The 23,920-nt window shown below is 36.0% G+C and overlaps 1 protein-coding gene across 1 annotated transcript in view; it reads left to right on the top strand.

Annotated features, from left to right (window-relative positions):
• Positions 1 to 281: 281 nt before the first annotated feature.
• The window catches only part of Nost (Nostrin), a 315,536-nt gene continuing 291,897 nt past the window's right edge, over positions 282 to 23,920 (top strand). The window contains exons 1-2 of the mRNA XM_081737150.1: positions 282 to 651; positions 6,111 to 7,232. Coding sequence (XP_081593276.1) covers positions 631 to 651; positions 6,111 to 7,232 — 1,143 coding nt within the window. The 5' untranslated portion in view covers positions 282 to 630. The remainder of the gene's footprint in view (positions 652 to 6,110; positions 7,233 to 23,920) is intronic.

The raw sequence follows: 23,920 nt of genomic DNA, 5'->3' as shown, positions 1-23,920 counted from the left end.
GACTCATATTAGTGAAGCAACTTGATACAAACTGAGCATTTGTTTCTGAATGAAGACGCTGGGTTACATTTCCGTACACAGATGCGTGTGTTTTTTTGCTACCGTAGTGCTTTTCTAACTCTGTCGGTACTAGAGATGAAGTGGAGGCTTGTTTGTTTTTTTATGCTTTACAAAAGGGTTGTCTGTTTGTATCTGTGGTATAAGAGAGACAGAATTGTGTTATGTTCTAAAAGATTACACACAGTAGGATTTGAACAGTCACGAAGAGTGTTCAGTGCTTCTGATTCACGATGTTGTTGGTTGTTTTCGAATTTATTACACTTGTAATATATTTGTATCACTTCAGCAGTCATTACATTAGGCTCTACTGTATCGTTATACTGGTACCAGTGTTTCATTAGGTCACCGTTTCATTATAGGCGATGTTTTACCACTTCTGAAGCAAGCAGATGTCGTATATGTTTTCTGGACTTGATCCACGAAATCCGCATAAATTATTTTACTTGTGCATTTGTGTGCGGTGATTTGTATGTGTGACATGTTGAAATAATAATCATATTTAGGAATCTTGTGAATAGTTTACCTGGCGTGTGTTTGAAGAGAAAGTGTCAAAACGTTTGTGTGGAAATTATGTCGTGTGTATTTGGTATGGTATGTGGTGTAATTTTAGTTAGTGTGACAATAGAGGTTTACGTAGATATATTTAACCTCTCTATTCAAAAATGCTCTCGAGTTACTTATTTAACAACTTCTTTGTTTATTTGTCTATCAGACTTCCAAATTCAACTTGTGAGATCAATTTGTAATGAAGTAAACAACGGCAACAAAGGAAAAGGATCAGAAGGAAGTCGGTTATGCTTTATAATTGAAGGTACCATCCCGTCATTCGTCTAATGGAACTTTGGTCGATTTCCTCGAAAGCTACACATGAGATTTTGTATACTCACATAATGTAATTTTGTTCAGCTCAATGAGATGTATTATTTGATATACGCGGCTAGCATAAATGATTCATTCATTTGGAAACGGCTATATTTTCAAAAGTATTACACGTACGTACATGAAAGATATATATGAAAAGAATCACACACTCAAACCAAATAGTTTATGCACCTTCTACAAATGTTCAATTTGTTGCCCCTTTGGTGACACGACATACATTCAGACGATACTCGAGCTTATTCCATACATTTTGTAGCATAGTCTTGTCAATTGTCTGCACTGCAGCACTGATGCGTTCTTTGAGCTCGACTAATCGTAAGGATTGTGGTAGTGGGTGTATGTAAATAAGGTCCTTAACGTACCCCCACAGGAAGAAGTCGCAGGACGTTGAAATCAGGAGATCTGGGAGACCAGGTGTTTTTCTCTTTACACAAGCAACCAGTGTCCTTGAATTGCCGATACCACCGCAAAATGCTTTGTTTACATGTGTGTTCTTTTCCATACCCTCTTCTGAAAGTGCGTTTTACACCTATAACAGACGAACATCTGGGATAGTCAAGCATATTTTCTCTTGCTTCCCCTCCATTTTCACAGGTACTAACCTCGTGTTGCCACACTACCACACCCAATCGGAAAGATAATGGACTCGTGGTGCCACACAGTACAAACTTGGTGAGTTTGTGGTTCTTTTCTTCACACACACACACACACACACACACACACACACACACACACACACACACACATATATATATATATATATATATATATATATATATATATATATATATATTTCATGTTAGTACATATAATACTTTTGAAAATATTACAAAACGATCGAATCATTTATGCTAATCCTGTCTCTATTTGGGCATTTTGTTTTTGTTGGACGCTAGTAACGTAGGATTTCAGGAACATATGTAAAATATTTTTTACTTCATATATATATAAAACTTTCTTTTCCAGTTTTTTTTTTTCAGTACTGGAAACGTAACAGTGACTATTTCTCGTGTTACGTCCATTCTCGAACACTCTCACTTTTAGCGCTAATAGTAAGCACAATAGAATACAATTTCCATTATTTGTTTTTCTTAACTTACCAGTGTAGTTAACACTCTTATTATTGTTCGATTTATGTATGAATATGTAAGTTCCGGAAGTAGACTCAGAAGCGTGCTGTTACCAGCCACTTTTAATTACTAAGGAAACACTACTTTTAACATTAAATAATACAGTATTTCTCGAAGCTATAACGCACATCTATTAATTATTATGAAATACATAAATTAAAAATTACTATTTGCTAACTAACTAACTAACTCTATGGCCTATAGAACCCGGAGGTTCAATGCCGCGTTCACAAAAGCTCTCCACTGACTTTTATCCTTAGCCAATTGGATCCAATTTCTACTTTGTATTCCTATCTCTGCGAGATTCATCTTAATATTGTCCTCCCATCTGCGCCTAGGTCTTCCTAATGGTCGTTTTCCGATTGGTCTTCCAGTCAAGACTTTGAAAGCGTTTCTACTTTCTTCCATTCTAGCTACATGACCTGCCCACCTAAGCCTTCTAGACTTGACGACCCTAACAATGTTGGGTAAACCGTATATATTATGTAATTCCTCGTTATGAAGTTTCCGCCATTCTCTATTCCCGTTTCTCTTGGGTCCGAATATTCGTCTCAGGATCTTGTTCTCAAATACTTTCAATCTATGTTCTTCCCTCAGAGTAAGCGACTATGTTTCGCAACGATACAGAACAACAGGCATGATTATCGTTTTATATATTTTAAGCTTCAAATTTCTCGATAGAATTCGCGACGACAAGAGATTTTGAACCGAATAGTAACACAAATTCCCTGCTTTTAGTCGACATTTAATTTCTTCGTGAATATGATTTTTGTCTGTTAATATTGATCCTAGATATTTGAAAGTATCCACTTTATCAAAAGTATTATTTAATATTTTAACGCATCCACAATTTGCCGAATTATGGTCCCGACGCACTTCCATGTATTTAGTTTAATTACTATTTCCTATCTTAATAAATTTATATGCAATATTTATACTCCACTAGCGTTAATCACCCGCTTCGCTGCTTTAAAATAAGAGATATTAGTAATATGTTTCGTTAGTCAGTCACTTTTTACTATTACTAAAGCGCTCTCTCTGATATCGGTCTTTTTCGATCATTTTTAAATATCTTCCCCTCTCCCTCTCTCAAGTTGAGGCTCTGAATTTGTATTTAAACGCCATTGGAAGTGTCACTGTTCATCTCAGCGACCCCGAAAACTATGGATTCGACACTAATATTGGTCAATTTCGATCATTTTTAAATCTTTATATCTTACTCTACCCCTGTCTCAAGTTGCGGGTCTGGATGTGTATTTAAAGAGCTTTGGAAGTGTCACTGTTCCACTGTTGTAGTGGAAGGATTCGACACTAATATCGGTTATTTTCGATCATTATTAAATATCTTTCCCTCCCGGTACCCGAAAAAATGAAATGAAATCTTTAAGTTTTACGTCCCACGGTTATGCCGGTTAGGCTAAAGGAGACGATTGATAATGAGAGATGAGTGAAATGGTGGAATGAGGAAAGTGGGAGGAAACGGGAGAACCCCGAGAAAACCCACGAGCACGGTGTTTGTCCACCACAAAGTCCACACGGCGCGAGTTGGGATCGAACCAGGGATCCCAATCACCGGAGGTGAACGCTCTACCACTGAGCCACCGCGCCACCTCCCGGTACCCGAAGTTGCACCGTCAAAGTGAAATGATAAAAATCATCCCAGATCTAAACTTTACCTATGTTGAAAATTTGATCGAGATCGGTCAGGTAGTTCAAGAGTTATTAAGTCACAAACGTAATCACTTTCATGTTCATCTCTATAGATTTTCTACGAGCATTTCTATGTAGCGGAATGATGACCTCTTGTCGTGTGTTGCCTCAGGCTCAATTCTCGGTGATGGAAACATATAAATTTCGATGTTAACCAAGAATCATTGGGCAGCAACTTGAATTAAGAGGCCAACTTTGGTTTAGAAAGACTCAAGTGTTGACGTTAGAAACTGAAGTACTGACCACTTATAACCGAAACGCATACACTTGCTCCATCAGGCTTGTCATAGTTTAGTGCCAAGAAGTTAATCTAAAAGATTGTGATTGTAGTATTTATACATTTTTTTTGTCATCTCAGTTACCTTTTTTTTTTTTAACCTCCTCATTCACACCAGGCAAATGTCAGGATGTCACCTGATATATAGGTCCCAGGCTGCTTCCTTCCTTCCCTTTCCCCCATAGTGTGCTCCCCGAGGGACGTCATCACTCAAATGTGACGGGCCAACATGACATAAATATCGAAAGTCCAGAAATCTAAATTCTGAAATCTTGCTTTTGAAAGAATCGGTGAAATGAGAATATGAATTAAAACGGAAGAACACCGAGTAAACCCATGGACATAACCTGGCCTAGGATGGAAACAAGGATCCTTCGCACAAGGGCGCTGATTTCTCTGTAAATTTGGGGGGACCATTCAGATGCAGAAAGCGTATATGAGGATTTTAAAGATAAATTACATTCAAATTATGCCAAATATTGTAAATTTATAAATACAATGAGGGGGTCCGCATGAGCTTTGGGTATCCCCCCCAGGATCGGCGCCCTTGCCTTCGCATCAGAGGTGCGCATACTACCATTGAGCCACATTGTCCCCATTCAAACAGTAACGTCAGATACGCTAATTATATTAACTAAGTAACTCTATGACCTATGGAACCCAGAGGCTCAATGCCCGTTCACAGAAGCTCTCCATTGACTTCGGTCCTTGACCAACTAAATCCAGTTTCTGCTGTATGTTCCTATTTCTGCGTGGCCCATCCTAATATTGTTCTCCAATCTGCGCCTAGGTCTTCCTAATAGTCGTTTTTCGATTGGATTTTCAGTTAAAACTTTGAAAGCGTTTCTATTTTCTTCCATTCTGGCTACATGACCTGCCCACCTGAGCCTTCTAGACTTGATTATGCTAACAATGTTTGGTAAACGTATAAATTATGCAGTTTCTTGTTATGAAGTTTCCACTTCCTATTATTATTATTATTATTATTATTATTATTATTATTATTATTATTATTATTATTATTATTATTATTATTATTATTATTAAGACCTCTTAATTCCCAACTGCCAACGCTGATGAACCACGAACCTTTGACTTTTCAATTAAGGGATAAGTACGTTATATTTAGTTTACTATATCCGCCCGATAAATAAATTGTTTACGGCATTGAATTAATAATAGACGCTACATCCAAATGATTCGAGATAAAACAATTCACAAAATAATGAAGTGAAAACTTTTTTGCACACGATATTTGTCCACCGCTGGGTACGAACGTACAGACTTCAGCTCCTGGGCCAAAAACTTAACCATTGAGCCACATTAACAACAAGGTTTTAACTTTTTTAGTTTACGAACTCTCTGTTATATGATTTGAATTTAAGATTATATCAGTCAGATTATATCATTAACTAATATATTATATCATTAAGATTAAGATTATATCATTAATTAATATATTATCGTAAGTTGAAAGCATAGGCTATTTTCGTTCGATATGTAATTGACATTAAGCCCTTTTGATGAGTAGTTAATGATAACTGAAATTGACTTCTACTCGCACAGACAGTAAATATGTTGCAAAATTCACACTTTCACTTTTATTCTTGACGTGAATCTGGATAAAACTAGAGGGTCAGAGGGGGTAAATGACATATAGAACACGTGCGAGAAGATTATAATAGAAAATGCACGAGTGAGAGTGAAAATGAAGAATTGTGTGTGAGAGAACATCATATGAATGTGAACGTGTGAGTGTGTGTATATATATGTATGCATGTTAGATTCCCCCTGCAGGCCACACTATATTTGGCGTGTCTATTTCCGGGACAGTAGCGAGCGCAGGCCTGGGGAGAATTCGAAGTTTTCAGAGACTGTATGCGTCTCCGCGTATACATGTCTTCTTGGTAGTAGTGAGATTTGTAAAAGGCTTGTCTCAGTTACTGTCACCAATACAATTTGTTTATCAATAGCCAATAGCCTAATTTCCCTTCTTGCTGAGTTAATTGTAAATACCTTTGTTATTTTTATATTTTGTTTTCTTCGGAAAGTGTGACACGCTAAAAACAACGGAAAACGTTACAAGAAGTTCATCACTTCGACGCCGTCGACGGCACTGGTGGACACGAATGAAGGATAGGCCCTGGTGGAGCTCTCCACGTGCCCTTTGGAGACGCTCAATTGCCGTGATGGACATTGATTCTTCAAACGGTGGAGAATCCCCGATAACAACACAAGAACCGGCACCGACAGTACCCCCACCACCAGTATCCCCGCCACCAGTACAAAGCTCGGATGTACCTGAACAGAGATCGGAACCAACTATTGAAGTTGAAGAAATCAAACAGAAACCTAGTTCAAATATTGCTGCAGAAGGTGACATGACTGCAGAACTACAGGATGATTCAAAAGTGCCGTGCTCTTCCAATAACCAAGAAAATAAACCAACACAACAGGAGCTCCATTGTGACAGTACAGTGTTACCAGATGTTCCGCCACCTGATTGGGAGAGCAGCAAAGGTAGTAGCGGACCAGAACCTGACCCTGCTACAGAATCTGAAGAACCGAAGACTGACCCTAACGTGGACCATAGTGTGACCTCTAATAAGTGCGATAGTGTTGATGCTAGTGAAGTGTTAGTGGTAAAAGAGGAAGATGGAAGTGTAGTGAACACACCAGAAAGAATTTTGGAATCTCCGTTTGAAGAACAGGATCGAAGTTTACAAGAGATTGTTGAAGAAGTTGCTGGCTTTAGTAGTTGCTCGTACACAGATTATGCTCCATCTTCGGATTACACTTATTATGAAATCACTCGTGTTGCACCTGAGTACGAGCAAATTGATTATCACCGTGCTCGAAGACATCCAACAACTTCTTACATCAGATTTGCACGACCACGTTTGGTTGCAGTGAAGTCGGGTCTTTCGCGTGCGTGGACTACAGTGAGAGATTGGGGTTCTCATGCCAAAAAAGTGGGTGTTGCCCTCGGGAAGCAGATCCAGGAAGAAGCTAGTGGTGCTCTTAGTTCAGATCCCGCTCCTCCTTCCCCTCCGCCGTGTCCTTTGAGACAAAACGTTCCTCCAAGTCCTGGCACAGTTCGTCGACGACCACGAACAACTCGAAGGGATAGGCCAAGATCCATTGCTTTAAGGAGAAGTCGTCATTATCCTCAGGTAAGATACTGAAAAAGACATTCTAAATTAGTTTCTTTTTTCTTTTTAACTCTTAAGTTAAAAACTGATTTTGATAGTCGTTTCTGTCGGCGAAGATTCAAGTCTAAACTTGATCCAACTCGATCTGATAAAGAATAAATAATATATTTTAATTGTAATTTAGTATGTATTCAATACAAACAATGAGTGTACACTAAATGCCTATACTCTGTAATCATATTTACAAATTCGTTAAATTATATCAGTTAGAAGTCGTTACATTATGTGTTAAACAATGAACAGTAAAAAAAAAAAAAAGAAAGATCTCATTTCAATATAGTTACTATATTAAGTGTGTGTCCACAGATAGGTATATACGCAGGATTTATTGCGGAAAGGGTCGAAAGCTTTTGAGGGGTCCAAATTCAATATACGGCTAAATTATATTAAAATTTGTAAAATCACCCATAAAATTAGACCAGTGATTCTCAATCTAATTCCTAATACGACCCCCATTTTTTAAAATCATATCCTCTTGGCAGCGATCCCCTTATAATTTCTGGTTTGTAATAAGCTTGTGAGGGATTTTTAATATACCTATTGCGGAGATCTCATAGGGTGTTTATCGGTCACGAAAGTCACAAAAAAGTCACGAAATCAGAAAACGATCCTGAAAGTCAAGAAATTTAGCTTTTGGGTCACGATTTTTTAAATCTGTACAGCCAAGAATATTAATAAATAAAGGTTAGAGCCGTAAGAAATATATACTCTTATCTTTACTTATTTGTGTTCATGACTGTATAAATGTAAGTAGACACTGGAAATTTTTTCTATAAAATTCACCGCCAAAAATGTCTATGGTCGGCCTTTAGACGCTACCAAATCGCAAGCAAAGCACGCTTCTATCGCATGCATGAAAATTCGGCCTAATTCGCACCCAAATTTGTTCTTGGGACTGTTACGAAATTTTGTGGTTTGGTAAAGAAAAGGTCACGACATTTCATTTTAGAATTTTAGTAGGTATCTTATCTCACGATATATATATATATATATATATATATATATATATATATATATATATATATATATATATATATATATATATATATATATATTATTGCTATGATAGTAGAATCCATTTCTTGGATATAGTGGATAGCGTTACTTCTCTAAAAGCGAATGTATTAAATTCAAATTAGGTCACTTCATTAATGTTACAAATATCGAATCCGATCCGTCATACTGTTTTAAAATGGAGGCCGTTTAAAAATTTTAAAACTTAATTTTGGGCCATATGATAAAAAATAAAGTGATTCCTAATTTTGGTTAAACAAATCTTAGACAGTTGTTAAAAAGTTTTGAGTATTGTAATTTTTGAGAGCCCTCACTTTGAGCTACCTTATATTGTTGTGAATTTGGTTCATTGTTATATATGTGTTCAGTATCATACTGTTAAAAAACTGTTAAAAGCAACCTGTTTACATTTAAAATTTAGGACACAAATACAATCCCACACCAAAAATCTAACTTCATTGTAGCCAGCTTGCTGGAAAAATAGACTATTCGCTTACACACATACGTGTACAATTCTGCGAAGAACAACAAAGGATCCTAAACAAAAGCAATTCCTTTTATAGCCGACAGAATAATTTATCCATTGTTGACTTGTTGACTTATAATGCAACACAGCTATTACGGATAGTGTTTACAATTTTAATTGTATTTCAATAGTCAGGTTTGGTTGCATTTATATTTTACTAGTATTTTAATATGCAGTTCTCATTAGTTTCATATCGTATCTCTTTCATTTAAATTGATTTTTGAACAACTCTACACCTGTTGAAAATGTTTAGTAGACCTATGTTTTGTTGTTCTTAAGAGTATGTATAAAAATAAAAATGTGCCTATCAGAACAAAATTCAAAATAGTATTTAAAAATATTTTCCGGTATTAGACTTTAACTATATTTATCTCTTCCGCTAGGGGATCGCGATCCCCAGGTTGAGAAACCCTGAACTAGACTAAATTTACAGAAAATTTGCTGTTTCGGAGGGGGGATTCGGAATCCCACAACCCATCCTGCAAGTACCAGAAACCAAAGCTAGGATTTCACTACTGCGAGACGGACATGCTATATTTCTCTTTCTAAATGACGTTTCTAGCACTATGCCCCATCTATTTTGTTGTAACATTAAATATTTTCCTACTAGGAATAAGAAGAAAGCGGGAACATGTAGTCAAGAGAGCTTAAATTATAAATAGTTTCCTCCCATGGATGCCCACAAATGAGAGGTAAAATTATTTTGTCGTATTGGCCTACCCCTTGTTTTAATTGAGTTGATTATAGATATGATACGCACTGTCTGTACGCTGAGAGTTCAATAATTGGAATAGAATACTCCTAACGTATGGAGCTTTCCTTTTGGGGGGGAGAGGGATTACAAAGTATTCCATAGAAGAATCAGATATGCATGCAACCATGAGATTACGGTATACTAGTTTATGCATTCTAGTCAAAAAAAAAAAAAAAAAAAACTTTCTATGTATTGAGTCAAATATTTAGGGAAAGATAAATTTCTAGTCTTACTTCCCCCTTACGGGATTACATTGTCTGTGAGTAGAGATTCAAGTCATCGTCTTAGTTTCATTCTGTGTATCATTCTACGAATTTTTGTTGATTAAAAGCGTTAGATAAATTAGTTACAAGTTGAGAATTAAATTAGACAGTGCTCAAATTCGAATACTAAGATGTAATATAGTATTCCATTGCTTTTAAAAATATAATTTAAGAATTACTTCCTAGAGTAATTCTATCTTTAACGACTTTTTTTTTTTTTTTAACTCGTTTCACTACCTTTGCCTTTTAAAAACTTTCTCTTGGCAGCGATTTTTAAAAAATTCTTGCTATGAACTGGTACCCCAGATTTCTTGTGTAATGTTCTTCGAGCAGATGTTTATTTTACTTTGAACGTCTGTTGTAACCCAGGATGAAAGTCTATTTCTTCAAGACAAAGATCTGACATGAGGAAAGATACAAGCCAGGTTCGTTTCCTTTATTACACAGCTTCTCGGGTAGTGGAATTTGTTGCAACATCTGATTCTCAAATTATTTTAAAGTAGATACAGAGCAGCAATTCGCTTCATTACATCCCTCTCGTGCTGGTCTAGTGTTTAACGCGAGCGTCTTTGATACACGGAGTCCCGGGTTCGATTCCAGGCGTTAAAAAATTTGAATGCATTTCGGTGGTTCGGAATCCACATTAAATTGCAGACCAACGTCTCATATAGCCTGGGAACTGGAAAAGTATTCTGAACTTAGTGAACAAGCAACAAACTTCATTACTGGTATACCGTAGTAATTAGCTCCAAATCTATTTTCTGTTAAGGTATCGTCATTTTGGTATTTCATGTTCTTCTTAAATATGACAGTTTTTAAGAGTTCCACTGAACGTGATTCAATGCTGTAATGTAACCTTTAACAAAATGCTCTCTTCGTTAACGACGTTGTGAAATCACACTATTTTTAACCTATTGATTTATGTTTATTTGCATGTTTTCTTTTATTTTTGTTTAATTTTACTTTTATGCTTTCTTTGGGAGTTATTTTTAAATTTTCTTTGAAATGAACTAAAATTTTCATAATTTTATTTTATTGATTTCCTCGGTATATTTATAGACTTAACACTCTAATAGTTGTGTATATATAGACCTAATATTTCAATACATTAGAACTTACGTATTTTATTTGTTTACAGCTACCATAATTTTTGGCAACTTAGTTTGCTGTCGATAGACCCCTATGCCATGTTGGCTTATACAAGGTGTTTCAAAACAACACCGTGAACGTTTGGGAGGTGATTCCTGGCATCAAGGTAAAACAAAAGGTATAGACCAATCTGGGTGCACAAATGCTTCCTTTCAGAGTTAGAGGCTGCCGAAAACATGAAAAAATGAACTTTAAAGGTCCATAGCTCCAAAACTAAGAAATCTACCGTAGTTGGGTCAACACTTGTATGTGCTAGTATGTGCCTATCCAAACATCCAAATTTTCAGAATTTTCAGCACAATTTTTATAGAGGTAGTTGGTGAGTACTTCAAATTATATGCCCGTAGCCAAACACCTATAAAAATTGTTGCATGAGTACCTTAGGATTCTGAAACATGTGTTTTTGGATAGCACACATATTACTTTATAAATAAAGTCTTGACCCGACTACGATAGGGCCCATAGTTTTGGAACTATGGATCTTTAAATTTCATTTATTTTATTTATTTATTTATTTATTTATTTATTTTTAATGTTTTCGGCAGCCCATAACTCCGAAAGGAAGCATTTGTGCAGCCAGGTTGGCCTATACTTTTTGTCTTATCTTGGTGTTAGGAATCACCTCCCAAACGTTGTCGGTGTTGTTTTGAAACACCCTGTATAATTCAAATTCGATCACTGAGTGCGGGAAATCCAAGTTCATCTCTTGTTGGGAGGTCTATGTCTCTTATACAGGTATAGTTAGCATTGCTCACTAGACTAGGGGTTGATCCCTAGACAAGAAATTGTTTTCTAGTCTCGTCTCGATTTTCGAAGAATTCTCGTCTCATTTCGATTCTCCAAAAGCGTTTGACGTCTCGATAATTCGGATTTCGTTTTCTAGAGGATACAAAAATTTGTGCCCTGATTTTTCTTCGTAACCTCATTTAGAAGTTACTATATTCCTTCAGCGTCACGAAATATTCTGCATGCTGCGTGATAAATATAACATTTAAACTATATTTAACATTGAAGTATATTTTGTAATACCTTGCCTATCTTAAACGTGGATAAATTGTGTTCGTACTATCACTTTATCAATTTATAGTTTCTGCATATTAATCGTGTAATACATTATCTGAGATATAAGACTTAGTTGAACTAGTATTGCCCGGGAGACTCATGAAATCTCCCATCTCGTCTCAAACTTAAAAAGGTAATACTTCTCGTTTCATAGACAAAACTAATTCTGATAAAGGACGTTAAGGAAGTTACTATGTGTAGGTCCTCTTATACAGCGTGGTCCGGAAGTGGGCGTACCTCTAATTGGTGTTTTCTGACGGTTGGGCCTTACTTCTTCGAAGACGATGTTAATGGACATTCTTACCTGGAGATGCTTAATGAATGGTTGGTGCCTCAACTGGAAGAAAATGGTATCAAAGACACTGTTGTCATACAGCAGGATGGAGCACCAACGCACTTCGTGATTCACGTATGCAATTACCTGAATCACACGATTCCTGGCCGCTGGATTGGAAGAGGTTGTGCATCTTCACCAGCTCTCTTTGCCTGGCTTCCAAGAAGTCCCGATCTGACGACACTAGACAATGTTCTCTGAGGTTTCATAAAGCAACAAGTAAGAAACACTTGATATCACACAACGCAGGAATAACGAGCAGCTGTAGAGCACGCCGTCACCCTCGTGACTCCGGAGTATCCCCGCAGAACATCTGCGAGAACTTGACGCAGAATTCAGCTGTGTTACGACATGGATGGTGATCATACCTATGTTTATGACTCTTAATACTCTTAAGAATTCAAGGTAACTGTATACAGACATTCTACCATAACTAACACTATATTGTTGAAACTAAAGGGGGTACGCCTACTTCTGGACCACCCTGTACATTTGAATTTTAATATTACGAGGAATGTTTGCGTAAACTAATGAATAAACCGGTCGATTTGAGTACACGTGATCCAAATTCAAACCCTCCTGGAACTACAACTGTAGATATAAACCCGAGCAATAATTCGAATTCCATTATAATGCAGTTGTACATCGATAACTCGAATTCCTTGATAGCTAGAAATTTTTACATTCCCTTGAACTCTCTATAACACTTAACGTTAAAATAACCTCTGTAAGTCGAATATTTAAAAATTACAACCTCGATAAGTCGAATTTTACGAGTTTCATAATTATATTTAAAAATCTCGGTAACTCGAACCTCCATATAAGACACCTAGTATCAAAAACCGCCAAATCCATGATTTTTACCGAAATTGAGTAATATATCGTTTGTTATATGTTTGATCTAAAGGAATTCCATGGAAACAGTATTTTGTTTAAAACTTTAATATATCATACTACAAAAACTAGTTCAAATATGAGACTTTGTACGCGTATACCTAGGTAAATGGAGATTCACTGAACGTTTTGCAAGATTACTCGAAACTAAGCTAAATGGTTGTAGCGGATTTTGATATTACTAGTGGGTGCCTCATATCTTCGAACCACTACGAGTCGAAGTTTACCTCCATAAGTCGAATTTTCCTTGATGTGATCTCGATAACTCGAAATTATAGCTCTATGCTTTTACGTAATTGTCATTGTTGCTAGTTCTGTCATTGTTGTTAATGTGTGCTGTAATTGTGTTTTACTCATGTCTAGTATTTTATTTTTACTACTCATATTATGTAAGCACCTTTCACAACTTTGAGTTAGGCCTATAGAGGTTGAATGAATAAAACTTCGAGTTATAGAGGTTGAATGAATAAAACTTCGAGTTATAGAGGTTTAATGAATAAAACTTCAAGTTATAGAGGTTGAATGAATAAAACTACGAGTTATAGAGGTTGAATGAATAAAACTTCGAGTTATAGAAATTGAATGAATAAAACTACGAGTTATAGAGATTGAATGAATAAAACTTCGAGTTATAGAGATTGAATGAATAAAACTTCGAGTTATAGAGATTGAATGAATAAAACTTCGAGTTATAGAGGTTGAATGAATAAAACTTCGAGTTATAGAGGTTGAATGAATAAAACTTCGAGTTATAGAGGTTGAATGAATAAAACTTCGAGTTATAGAGGTTGAATGAATAAAACTTCGAGTTATAGAGGTTATGTAGTTACGAGGAACGCTGAATTTCGGTATCTCGAATTTTTGTTGTAGCCACCTTGATAACTTAAGCCTTGATTAATCGAAAAACTCGATTTTAACTATTCTCTTCAATTTTGAGTTATTGAGTCCCACTGTATTAGATCCCGTTCTTGATAACATCAATGCTGTGTAATAGCGTAAAGAAAATAACAATGAATATTCCAACTAAACTAACCATGTAGTTTTACTAACTGCATCTTTTTCAGCCGTTAGTTACTCTCTTCATGTTATTCCTGGAGAATTGAGTATTTTTTTTTTTTATGATCTTAAATTTTCTTACAACAAAACAGACAAAACAGAAACGTGACGTTAGCAATTTTCTTTATTCATGACTGTAGACACAATGAACTTAAATGAAGATGTGCAAAATCACATTGTCCATTCCCGTCTATACTGTTGTGAAAGAAAAATATATCTATTGATGTTTTAAAACAAATATTATTTTATAAAAATTTCCCTTCTCTTTATTTGGGATCCCTTGTAAATTTGAGTGGTGTTCTGTAATTGGCTTTGTTCCGAGGTGGCAGTGAAATCTCCCTTCTTGACTTGCGAAACGCCAGTTAACTGCATCTCGTGAAGGCATTGCCTTTTGCCTAACCTAGATATGGATGGAGTGAAAACTGCTTGCTCACACACACACATGGATGGAGAGAAAAGGAAGAGGAATTAGGAAAAAAAAAAAAAAAAAAAACTAGAGCGCATTCAGTGCCAAAGGACAATGTTTTCTTGCGATACAAAAAACACAACATTCATTGTCAAGGTGAAATTACATTATGCATATTATCTATTTGTTTTTATCAATCTCAATACAAGCATGGCACCTGTACCTCCTCGTATATTAAATATAGTATAATTCTTATACACAAAGTACCAACAGAAATACTGTATACTACATACATAAAATACGTATATATATTGATAATGATGAGTCATCGTTATTGAGTGATCTAATTCATGTATTTATTTTATGTATTAGAAGAGCGATTACTTTATTGGAACTAATGAGAAGATTTTCACATTAGATTTCAGACACTGAAGAAGTAATTGAATTCTGTTTAGGTTTCATTTCCATTTCTTTCTTTTTTTTTTTAAGATTCACGCCCCTTTTTAATATTGATTTTATATGAAATGTAGAGGCATAATTTGGCGCCGGATCCGAAATCTTGCACTCCCTGGTGGAAATGAACTTGGTTCTCTTGCAGCGAAAACCAGTTAACCACTCGTAAGCATTTTAATTTTGTTTTAGTTTGATTTTTTTTTTTTTTTTTGTGAAATACGTCCTTATATAACAGTGGTCACTAAATCGTCGATCGCGAGCTCTAGGAGCTCGCGGGAAATTTTTGGTAGATCGCGTTATCACTCCGTTTGGTTAATAATGGTGTCATACTGAACACAAAATTATATTTATATATATGAGCTGTTGATGTTACGTAAGATTCATGAAATTGAATCAAAATACTTGTGACCATTTTTTTTTTTTTTTGCTCCTATAATGTGAGAGGTCCTTGATTTGATTCATAATGATGACACAAAGTATTTTTTTTTTTTTGTGTGTGTGTGTGTTGATCCTGGCCCCCACCTGACATGGTGAGACAGTTAGGGTCCTACTTGAATTAAGAACTAGCAAATTTCAGTCTAGAAAGTCAGGATGGCAATAGGAGCTATATGCTGGCAAATAAATGTTATTTGATCAGACACACCCTTAGTGGGGTCGAACAGAAGGAAGTTAACTGTGTGAAATGAAAAACAAAGTAAAGGAAAGAACAATGTAAATTTTTCACAAAATTTAAAAAAAAGAGAGATTAAAATATATTACACGTGACAGAAATATTGTCAAATGAAATACTTTGATGGTGTTTCATAGTATTATATAGGTACTACTTTATGTATAAAGAGTTAAGAAAGAGACTGCTAAAATGCTTCGTGTGAAGTATTTTAATGTATGGAGCAGAATCATGGACATTACTCAGAATTGATTAAAAACGATTGGAAGCCTTAGAATGTGGATGTGGAGAAGAATGGAAACAATTAGCTAGGTCGAGCGAAATGAGATTGTGTTAGAAATGATGGAAAAGAAAATAACAATTTTAGATATTATTAATAAGAGGAAGAGAAAATGGTTAGGGAACTGGCTAAGAAGGAATTATATCATGAGGGACATGCTAGAGGGTATGGTGGTAGGAAAGAGAGGGAGGGGGCGAAGGAGACTACAATTAAGGATGATATAAAAGCAGAAAGTTCATACGTGAAGACGAAGAGGTTAACGGAATACCGTGGAGCATGGAAGATTCTCAGTTGCGCCACGAGACTTGCCAATACTGGCAGAGTACCTATGATGATGATGATAATGATTTTATATATATATGAAGCCCTTTATTTGATTGAATATTAGGCCTGCACTATGGTATGTTGCATAAACATATTTATTACGTTGGTTTATTTATTTATTTATTTATATGAAAATACACAGGTATACACCCATAACATACCTTCTTGACTTACATAATTGATGGTAACATGACCTTACAAAGAAGAAAAATAAAACATCTAAACCTTTGTTATTGGTATCGAAACAAAGAGCATAATGTCATTTAAGAAGAAAATATTCCTTCATTATTTTTTTCTGTTTATCACGTTTTGACCGTCCAATCAGCACCATTATTTCAGCGACAACAATTTACACAATCTGAAGATGTAAGACTTAATTTAAATTTTTTATAATACAAAATGATATTTATTTTCCAAGACTGGTAAGTGACTGGAAGATATATTCCTCATAACTAGGGATGGCCAAAATTTTCCGGAATCCGGATTCCGGAAATTTTGTTTTCCGGAATCGGAAAATTTACTTTCCGGAATTCGGAAAAATTCCGGATTTCGGAAAAATTCCGACATTCGGAAAAAATCCGGAATTTAGAAAAATTCCGGAATTCGGAAAAATTTCGGAATTCAGAAAAATTCCGGATTTCGGAAAAATTCCGGAATTCGGAAAAATTCCGGATTTCGGAAAAATTCCGACATTCGGAAAAATTCCGGATTTCGGAAAAATTCCGACATTCGGAAAAAATCCGGAATTTAGAAAAATTCCGGAATTCGGAAAAATTCCGGAATTCAGAAAAAATCCGGAATTTTTCCGAGATCCGGAATTTTTCCGATTTTACTTTCCGGATTCCGGAAAGTAAAAATTCTGGAATTGGCCATCCTTAGCTAGTAGTTGTTAAAAGAGAAACACAATAATGAATAGGCTATATATACTGTATTAATTTCTTGTAGTTGGATATGTCTTTATCATTTACGTAGACAATTGCTACTGCAGTTATTTACTACTTTATGAGAAAGATCTTATTTTCACACACAAAAAAGTCGCCGGTATGTCTCAAACATTATCGCGTTCCCACCTGCAGCTGCTCCAAAGCACTGCAAACTACTTTTTAATCAGGCGAAAGGCAGTGAAGGAAAATAAATCTCAACAAATATTCTAATAACATTCGCTTATTGTCAACATACCTACAGTGAGCGCAGAAAGTGTTCGTACACCGTGCATAGTTTATATTGAAAACAGCTAGCATGAGAACGGGAGGTGGAAAAATATATATATAACCAGAATTAAGACTACACATTCATACATTTTATTTCTATATACAAGAGAAAGGCCAAACAAACACAATCACTGTTTTGTTCAGAAGAAAAGAGAGAATTCCTTTTTTGTAAACGCAAAAAGTCACCGTACACTTATGCTTGAATTAATGCTTATAAAGTATATTACGTTATTTAATATTTTGTGGGATTACCCTGTGCGTTAATGATTGTCTGTAATCTTCGTGGCATTGATTTCACCTGTAGTAGTTCGTAGTTCTGTAGCTTCGGGACTGATTATGTCCCATTCTTCTTGAATAGCTTTTCTTAGGCCTTCTTTAGTAGACAAGCTGTGCCTTCTGATTCTTGTCTCCAGAACAGATCATAGATGTTCTATGGGGTTCATGTCTGGGGATTGGGGAGGTGTGCGAAGCTGTTTCAAGGTATTATAGAGTCAGGGGCGGGTCCAGAGGGGGCAATCGCCCCCCCCCCACAAGAGGAAACTCTTATTTTATACATAAATAAACCCATCCATAACAAGTTTGGAGCTCTTAAAAGTAGCAGTATTACCGCCGACCGCCCCCCCCAGAAGTCCGTCCTGGATCCGCCCCTGGCAAACCTTGCAGACAGGCCTTGTTCAACAGTACAAACAATAATTGCGATGTATAATGTTTCTATCACTGTGCGAAACCATAAAAAAAAATAATAAAAAAAGAACTCGAAGACCAAGAGTGTTGAGTGAACAAGTTAAACGTTACATTATTAGGGAAAGAAAAAAGGTTCCAAAAAGTAGTGCTGTGCAATTGGCAACGGATCTGGAAACACGCGGTGTTAAAGTATCAGCCAGTACAGTGCGGAATATTTGCAGGGTATCATGGTCGGATAGCCAGGAAAATGTTCTGGGTGAACAAGACAAATCGTATAAAGAGACTAAAGTTTGAAAAAGAGTATAAAGATAAGGGATCAGGCTTCTTTCTGGAATAGGGTCATATTTTCGGACGAAAATAAATTTAATTTTATCGAGTCCAATGGGAGGCGTATGGTATGGCGCAAGGTGAATACAGAGATGAATCCTCAAAATCTCGTCTCTAAAGTAAGACACGGAGGAGGGTCCGTGCTCGTCTGGGGTTGTATGAGTGCCTCAGGAGTGGGTCGTCTCCACCTTATCGATGGAGTGATGATCTACAAAGTGTATATTAACATATTAAAGGAATATCTCCATACTAGTGGGCAGAAGATGGTTCTTGAAAACAATTTATTGTTCAGCAAGACAACGACTCCAAACATACAGCGGAAAATACTCGATTGTGGCTACTCTATACAGGGGCGGATCCAGGACAGACTTCTGGGGAAGGGGCGGTCGGCAGTAATACTGCTACTTTTAAGAGCTCCAAACTTGTTATGGATGGGTTTATTTATATATAAAATAAGAAAGTTTCCTCATGTGGGGGGGGGCGATGGCCCCGATCGCCCCCCTCTGGATCTGCCCCTGAGGTTTGCTATCTTTCTCAAAGACTTACCCTTCTTATGCACTTTAATAATTACTTTTCTTGTCTCCTCATTTGTTTCTGTTCGGTTGCTTCCCATTTCGACAGCCCACCGTGCAGTTTTTTCACTCCTATTCACAACTAAACTCATTCTGTTACTCGTCATGCTATACAGAGGTGTATACTCAGGTGAATACTAGTGAACCCCAGTTGTGGTATCTTTGTTTCGTATTCGTACGTCAGGTGTACGATCACTTTTTGCGTCTACTCTATATATTTTCTACGGAATTTATTTACTTTCTGACCATTAAACTTGTCTTTGTGGTTCTTTATTGATATATTCATAAAGCTTAGTTTTCATTATTCATATTGTGTGTGTTATTACACTTCTTAAATTTTCTGTTTCTTTTTCGCAGGCATTTTCGTTTCAATAGCATAGGTGTACGAACACTTTCTGCGCTCACTGTATGTACAGTAAATACAAATTGACTTTACGAAGTATACAATGTAATTGTTCAATAATTAACATAAGCAGGCATTCATTAATTTATATTAATATAATAGTTAACAAAACTAATAAGCGGGTGATTGATGACTCAGTGGTAGAGTTTTCATCTATGGTATTCTAACCCAGGACATGTGGGTTTTCGATGGCTAATTTTGTGTTCGAAAATTTTCCCGGTGGTACTCTTGGTTCCCTTTCTTATATTTGTTCCATCATCACTCATTAACGAATTTAGTTTATCAAAACTCTATAGCCATATATTCATTCTGTCCGTCAGTGAAACAAACAGTCTCAAGAACTATCTGATGGATTACCAATCAATTTTGGCCATGATGTACAGAGTCAATAGTTAAGAATCGAGTTCCCTGATGAATGTAATATTCAAACCGGAAGCGGTACAAATCAACCATTTCCGGTTTTAACGTTAATCATTATATAGTAAATATGGTAATAGATAGCGAGAAGCGGTTTCCAGTAATCGACATATATAACATTCATGTAGATAGCATGTTACCCAGTTTGTGCATCTGCTGAAAATAATGAGCTTAGGTATTTAGAGAGCATTTTCCGCTTTAGAAAATGTGTGCTTGGTAAAGAATGTAGAGATTTAGCTGAGTCAGGCACGTAGCTAGAATATGGTAATAGGAAGGGGGGGGGGGTCTGTCACGAAATACTATGGTTATTTACCAGGGGCTCAATCATTCTAAACTATTTTATTGGCAACATATATTGATTCGTTTAGCCAAGATTTCTAATGGGGGCATGATACTGTGGTTACACACCAGAGGCTCGATCAATCTAAATATTTTACTGACAACATACCCATATTGATTGGTTAGGACAATAAAATGAGGATATATTAGTAAGTATTTTAATAAGAAGCTATGAAGAAATCTCGAGTAAAAAATTATAAAAAAGTATTGAAAAAGATATAGTCTTCCGAGGTCATTCGAACGGTGTCGAGAATTTTGCGTCTGGGAAATTTGCGCCCTACCTCAAGAACAGGGAAAATTGCGCCTGCGATGTACCTCCACCGGGAAGTTTGAGACCTGCGAAATAAAAGAACCTATTGGAGCTTACGCATTTCCTCGGAGGGGCTGACATTACAGCATAAACAATCCTCCCCCCACAACCATGCCATTTGTGATTTATTTTCATTGTGGCTATATAAGGGAAGAATAAACTTCAATATAAGCCAAAAGAACACAACGGATCAACGCAATCACTGCTTCTTCCAGAGATGATTTTGGGGGAACACTGGCCTCCCCAGAGCTCTCAGAGTGCCCCCTCGGAGGAGACCAAAATAATACGTCTATAATATAATAATAAATAGAATAGTACCAGCAGTGACCCCCCTCCGGAATACTAAATGTGCCCCCCGGAACATTTTTCCTGAAAGAACGACTGAACGCAATTGTGTGTTTGAAGTGTAATTCCAGCAAGTAAACACACTGTACATAGTTTTCTTGATAATATTACTGAACTGATTTTACATTCACTTTACATTTTCTTTTCTATATTTTGTGTCCTGAAAAGCCAAACAACTCTCAAGGATTGTGAACAGAGATATCTGGGTAGAGCCAAACAGCCTTTTGTAGATTAAATTATACTCTTTGATTATATTAATAAATAATTATATATCAGTCATTTATACGTTTATTGTAAATTTTGTAGTATAATGAAAAATTGTATTTGTATGGATTGCCCTTTAGTGAACTAAAATTGTATTTTTTTTTTTCATTTGTTCGGAATATTATAACGGATGGAGTAACTCACTGAGACGATGAGAGGCAAGCCTAGTTCAAGTGCGAGTGGAAGTTACTTTACACAATACAATAATAAGTTGAATTGTAGGGCGCTAACATCCCAGTGCAAATATATAGCCGGCGCATTTTCCCCTCTTTTTGGGGTAGGGCGCAAACATTCCAGTGCAAATATATTGCGAGTGCATTTTTTCCTATTTTTGTGGTAGGGCGCAAAATTCTCGCATTCAAGGAAAATATAATGTCCGTGAAGTTGACAAGCCACTTATGTCAGACTCCAATTTCGACTTTAAACGTCGCTAGTGCTACGTTAGTGTTCGATAGTGACGCAAATCGTTAGTACTCCAACTGCATGCCAACACGCCCACTTCTAAGAATCATCTCAAAAGTGAGGTTAACCATTAGAGCAAGTAAGTGCTCATTGGTGCCATTAACATTAACGTTAAAGCCTCCATCGTACGGCCCTTTGAGTAATAATAACACCACGTTTTTTGCTAGTCTCAATGCGTCCCTATATTCTCGCGAATATTCTGACGTGCCCAAGTTAGTTACTTTTTTTTTGGGACTATTGTTTATGTTATTGTTTATTGTTTATTGCTAGTCTGCAGAGTAGTCCTTACATTAATATGCCATTGTCCTTGATAATCATTGCGTATTTACAAGCAATTTGTTATTACTGTTAGAAGATATCAAAAAACAAGATAAAATATACTACTTAACGGTTCATATTTTTCTTTTACAGTACATAAACGATTAATAATAATAATAATAATAATAATAATAATAATAATAATAATAATAATAATAATAATAATAATAATAATAATAATAATAATAATAATAAGACTATTCCAGCATAAAAGTTATCAATTGCATTACACTGGCAACAAGCGACGCATATTTTAACTTCATAAAAAATCGTTTCTCACGATTTTCTGGAAAACTACGTATGATAACATCTTCATTATGTCAAGTTGTTTATCTCAGTGTAATATATGTCTTACCTCTGGACAATATCACAGTAAAACAAAAATTAAATATTAGGAGTACATCGTACTTTTGGACTACATCTCATTAACCATGGGAAGATTGAGTAGTGTATACTTTAAGATATAAGTTTCAGCTTAACTTGCATCATACATTCTTAGGATTACAAAAAGGAAATTTGTTCGTTTGCATTTGAACAAAATTCTTAGGATTACAAAAAGAAAAAATAATTTTTCCGAATTCCGGAATTTTTCCGAAATCCGGATTTTTTCCGAAATCCGGAATTTTTCCGAATTCCGGATTTTTTCCGAAATCCGGAATTTTTCCGAATTCCGGATTTTTTCCGAAATCCGGAATTTTTCCGAATTCCGGAATTTTTCCGAAATACGGATTTTTTCCGAATTCCGGAATTTTTCCGAAATCCGGATTTTTTCCGAATTCCGGAATTTTTCCGAATTCCGGATTTTTTCTGAATTCCGGAATTTTTCCGAATTCCGGAATTTTTCCGAATTCCGGAATTTCTCCGAATTCCGGAATTTTTCCGAATTCCGGAATTTTTCCGAAATACGGATTTTTTCCGAATTCCGGAATTTTTCCGAAATCCGGAATTTTTCCGAATTCCGGAATTTTTCCGAAATCCGGAATTTTCCGATTTTACTTTCCGGATTCCGGAAAGTAAAAATTCCGGAATTGGCCATCCCTACTCATAACATTGCTGATTATTCTTCGGCCACTTTTTATTTTATATTCTTATTATACTTGAAAATGAAAACAGAAAACCAAAATGTATGCGAGGAATAGTTGCACGAGAAATAAGTAGGTGATGACGTGATGTAATGTTTGTCTGTTTATATATATTTTTTTCTTATTTCGTGTTGTGTACTGTAGGAACCTCATCCGCAAATCTCCGTGTTAAGAATAACACACTGACCTCCATACTCCTGTGTAAACGTTTAGTTTGTCTTTTGGCCGGTCTCTCTCTCCCATCGTTTGTCCAAACAGTCGTCCAGATAGTATCTTCCAACGGGGCCAGTGTTATCTGTAATGAATTATCTCTTTATCCTTAAGCGACAATTGACAATGCTTTCTGAGGCAGATGTTAATAATGGTGAAGAAACAAGGACTGTATTACGGACTCTTCACTCAAGTTGATGTCCTTAATTTCATTAATGGTCTGTTGGTAAACTCTTCACAATTATGTAAATAATTTGGTTCTTTTCATATCATTGTCTGCTTATTTCTAAAGTAAATTAAATTATAGCATGTTGATGCTATGTCAAAGAATTTACTATATTGTTTGCACTTGTATTTTGTTCTCAAGCTCCAGTAATCGAATTGGGGTGGTATTACGAGCTGGTATAGCATACCTGTTATAAATTAAGGTTCCAAAAATTATACCGGCAGTAAAAAATTAAAATAAACTTACCAGGCCTTCAGCAGAGTTGTTTCGACATAGGATTAGTGCCATACTAAGGGT

This window comes from Thermobia domestica, chromosome 13, assembly GCF_964235325.1.
Source record: "Thermobia domestica chromosome 13, izTheDome1.hap1.1, whole genome shotgun sequence".
NCBI lineage: Eukaryota > Metazoa > Arthropoda > Insecta > Zygentoma > Lepismatidae > Thermobia > Thermobia domestica.
The sequence above is the reverse complement of the archived record's forward strand: the minus strand, read 5'-3'. Positions and strand labels throughout refer to the sequence as shown.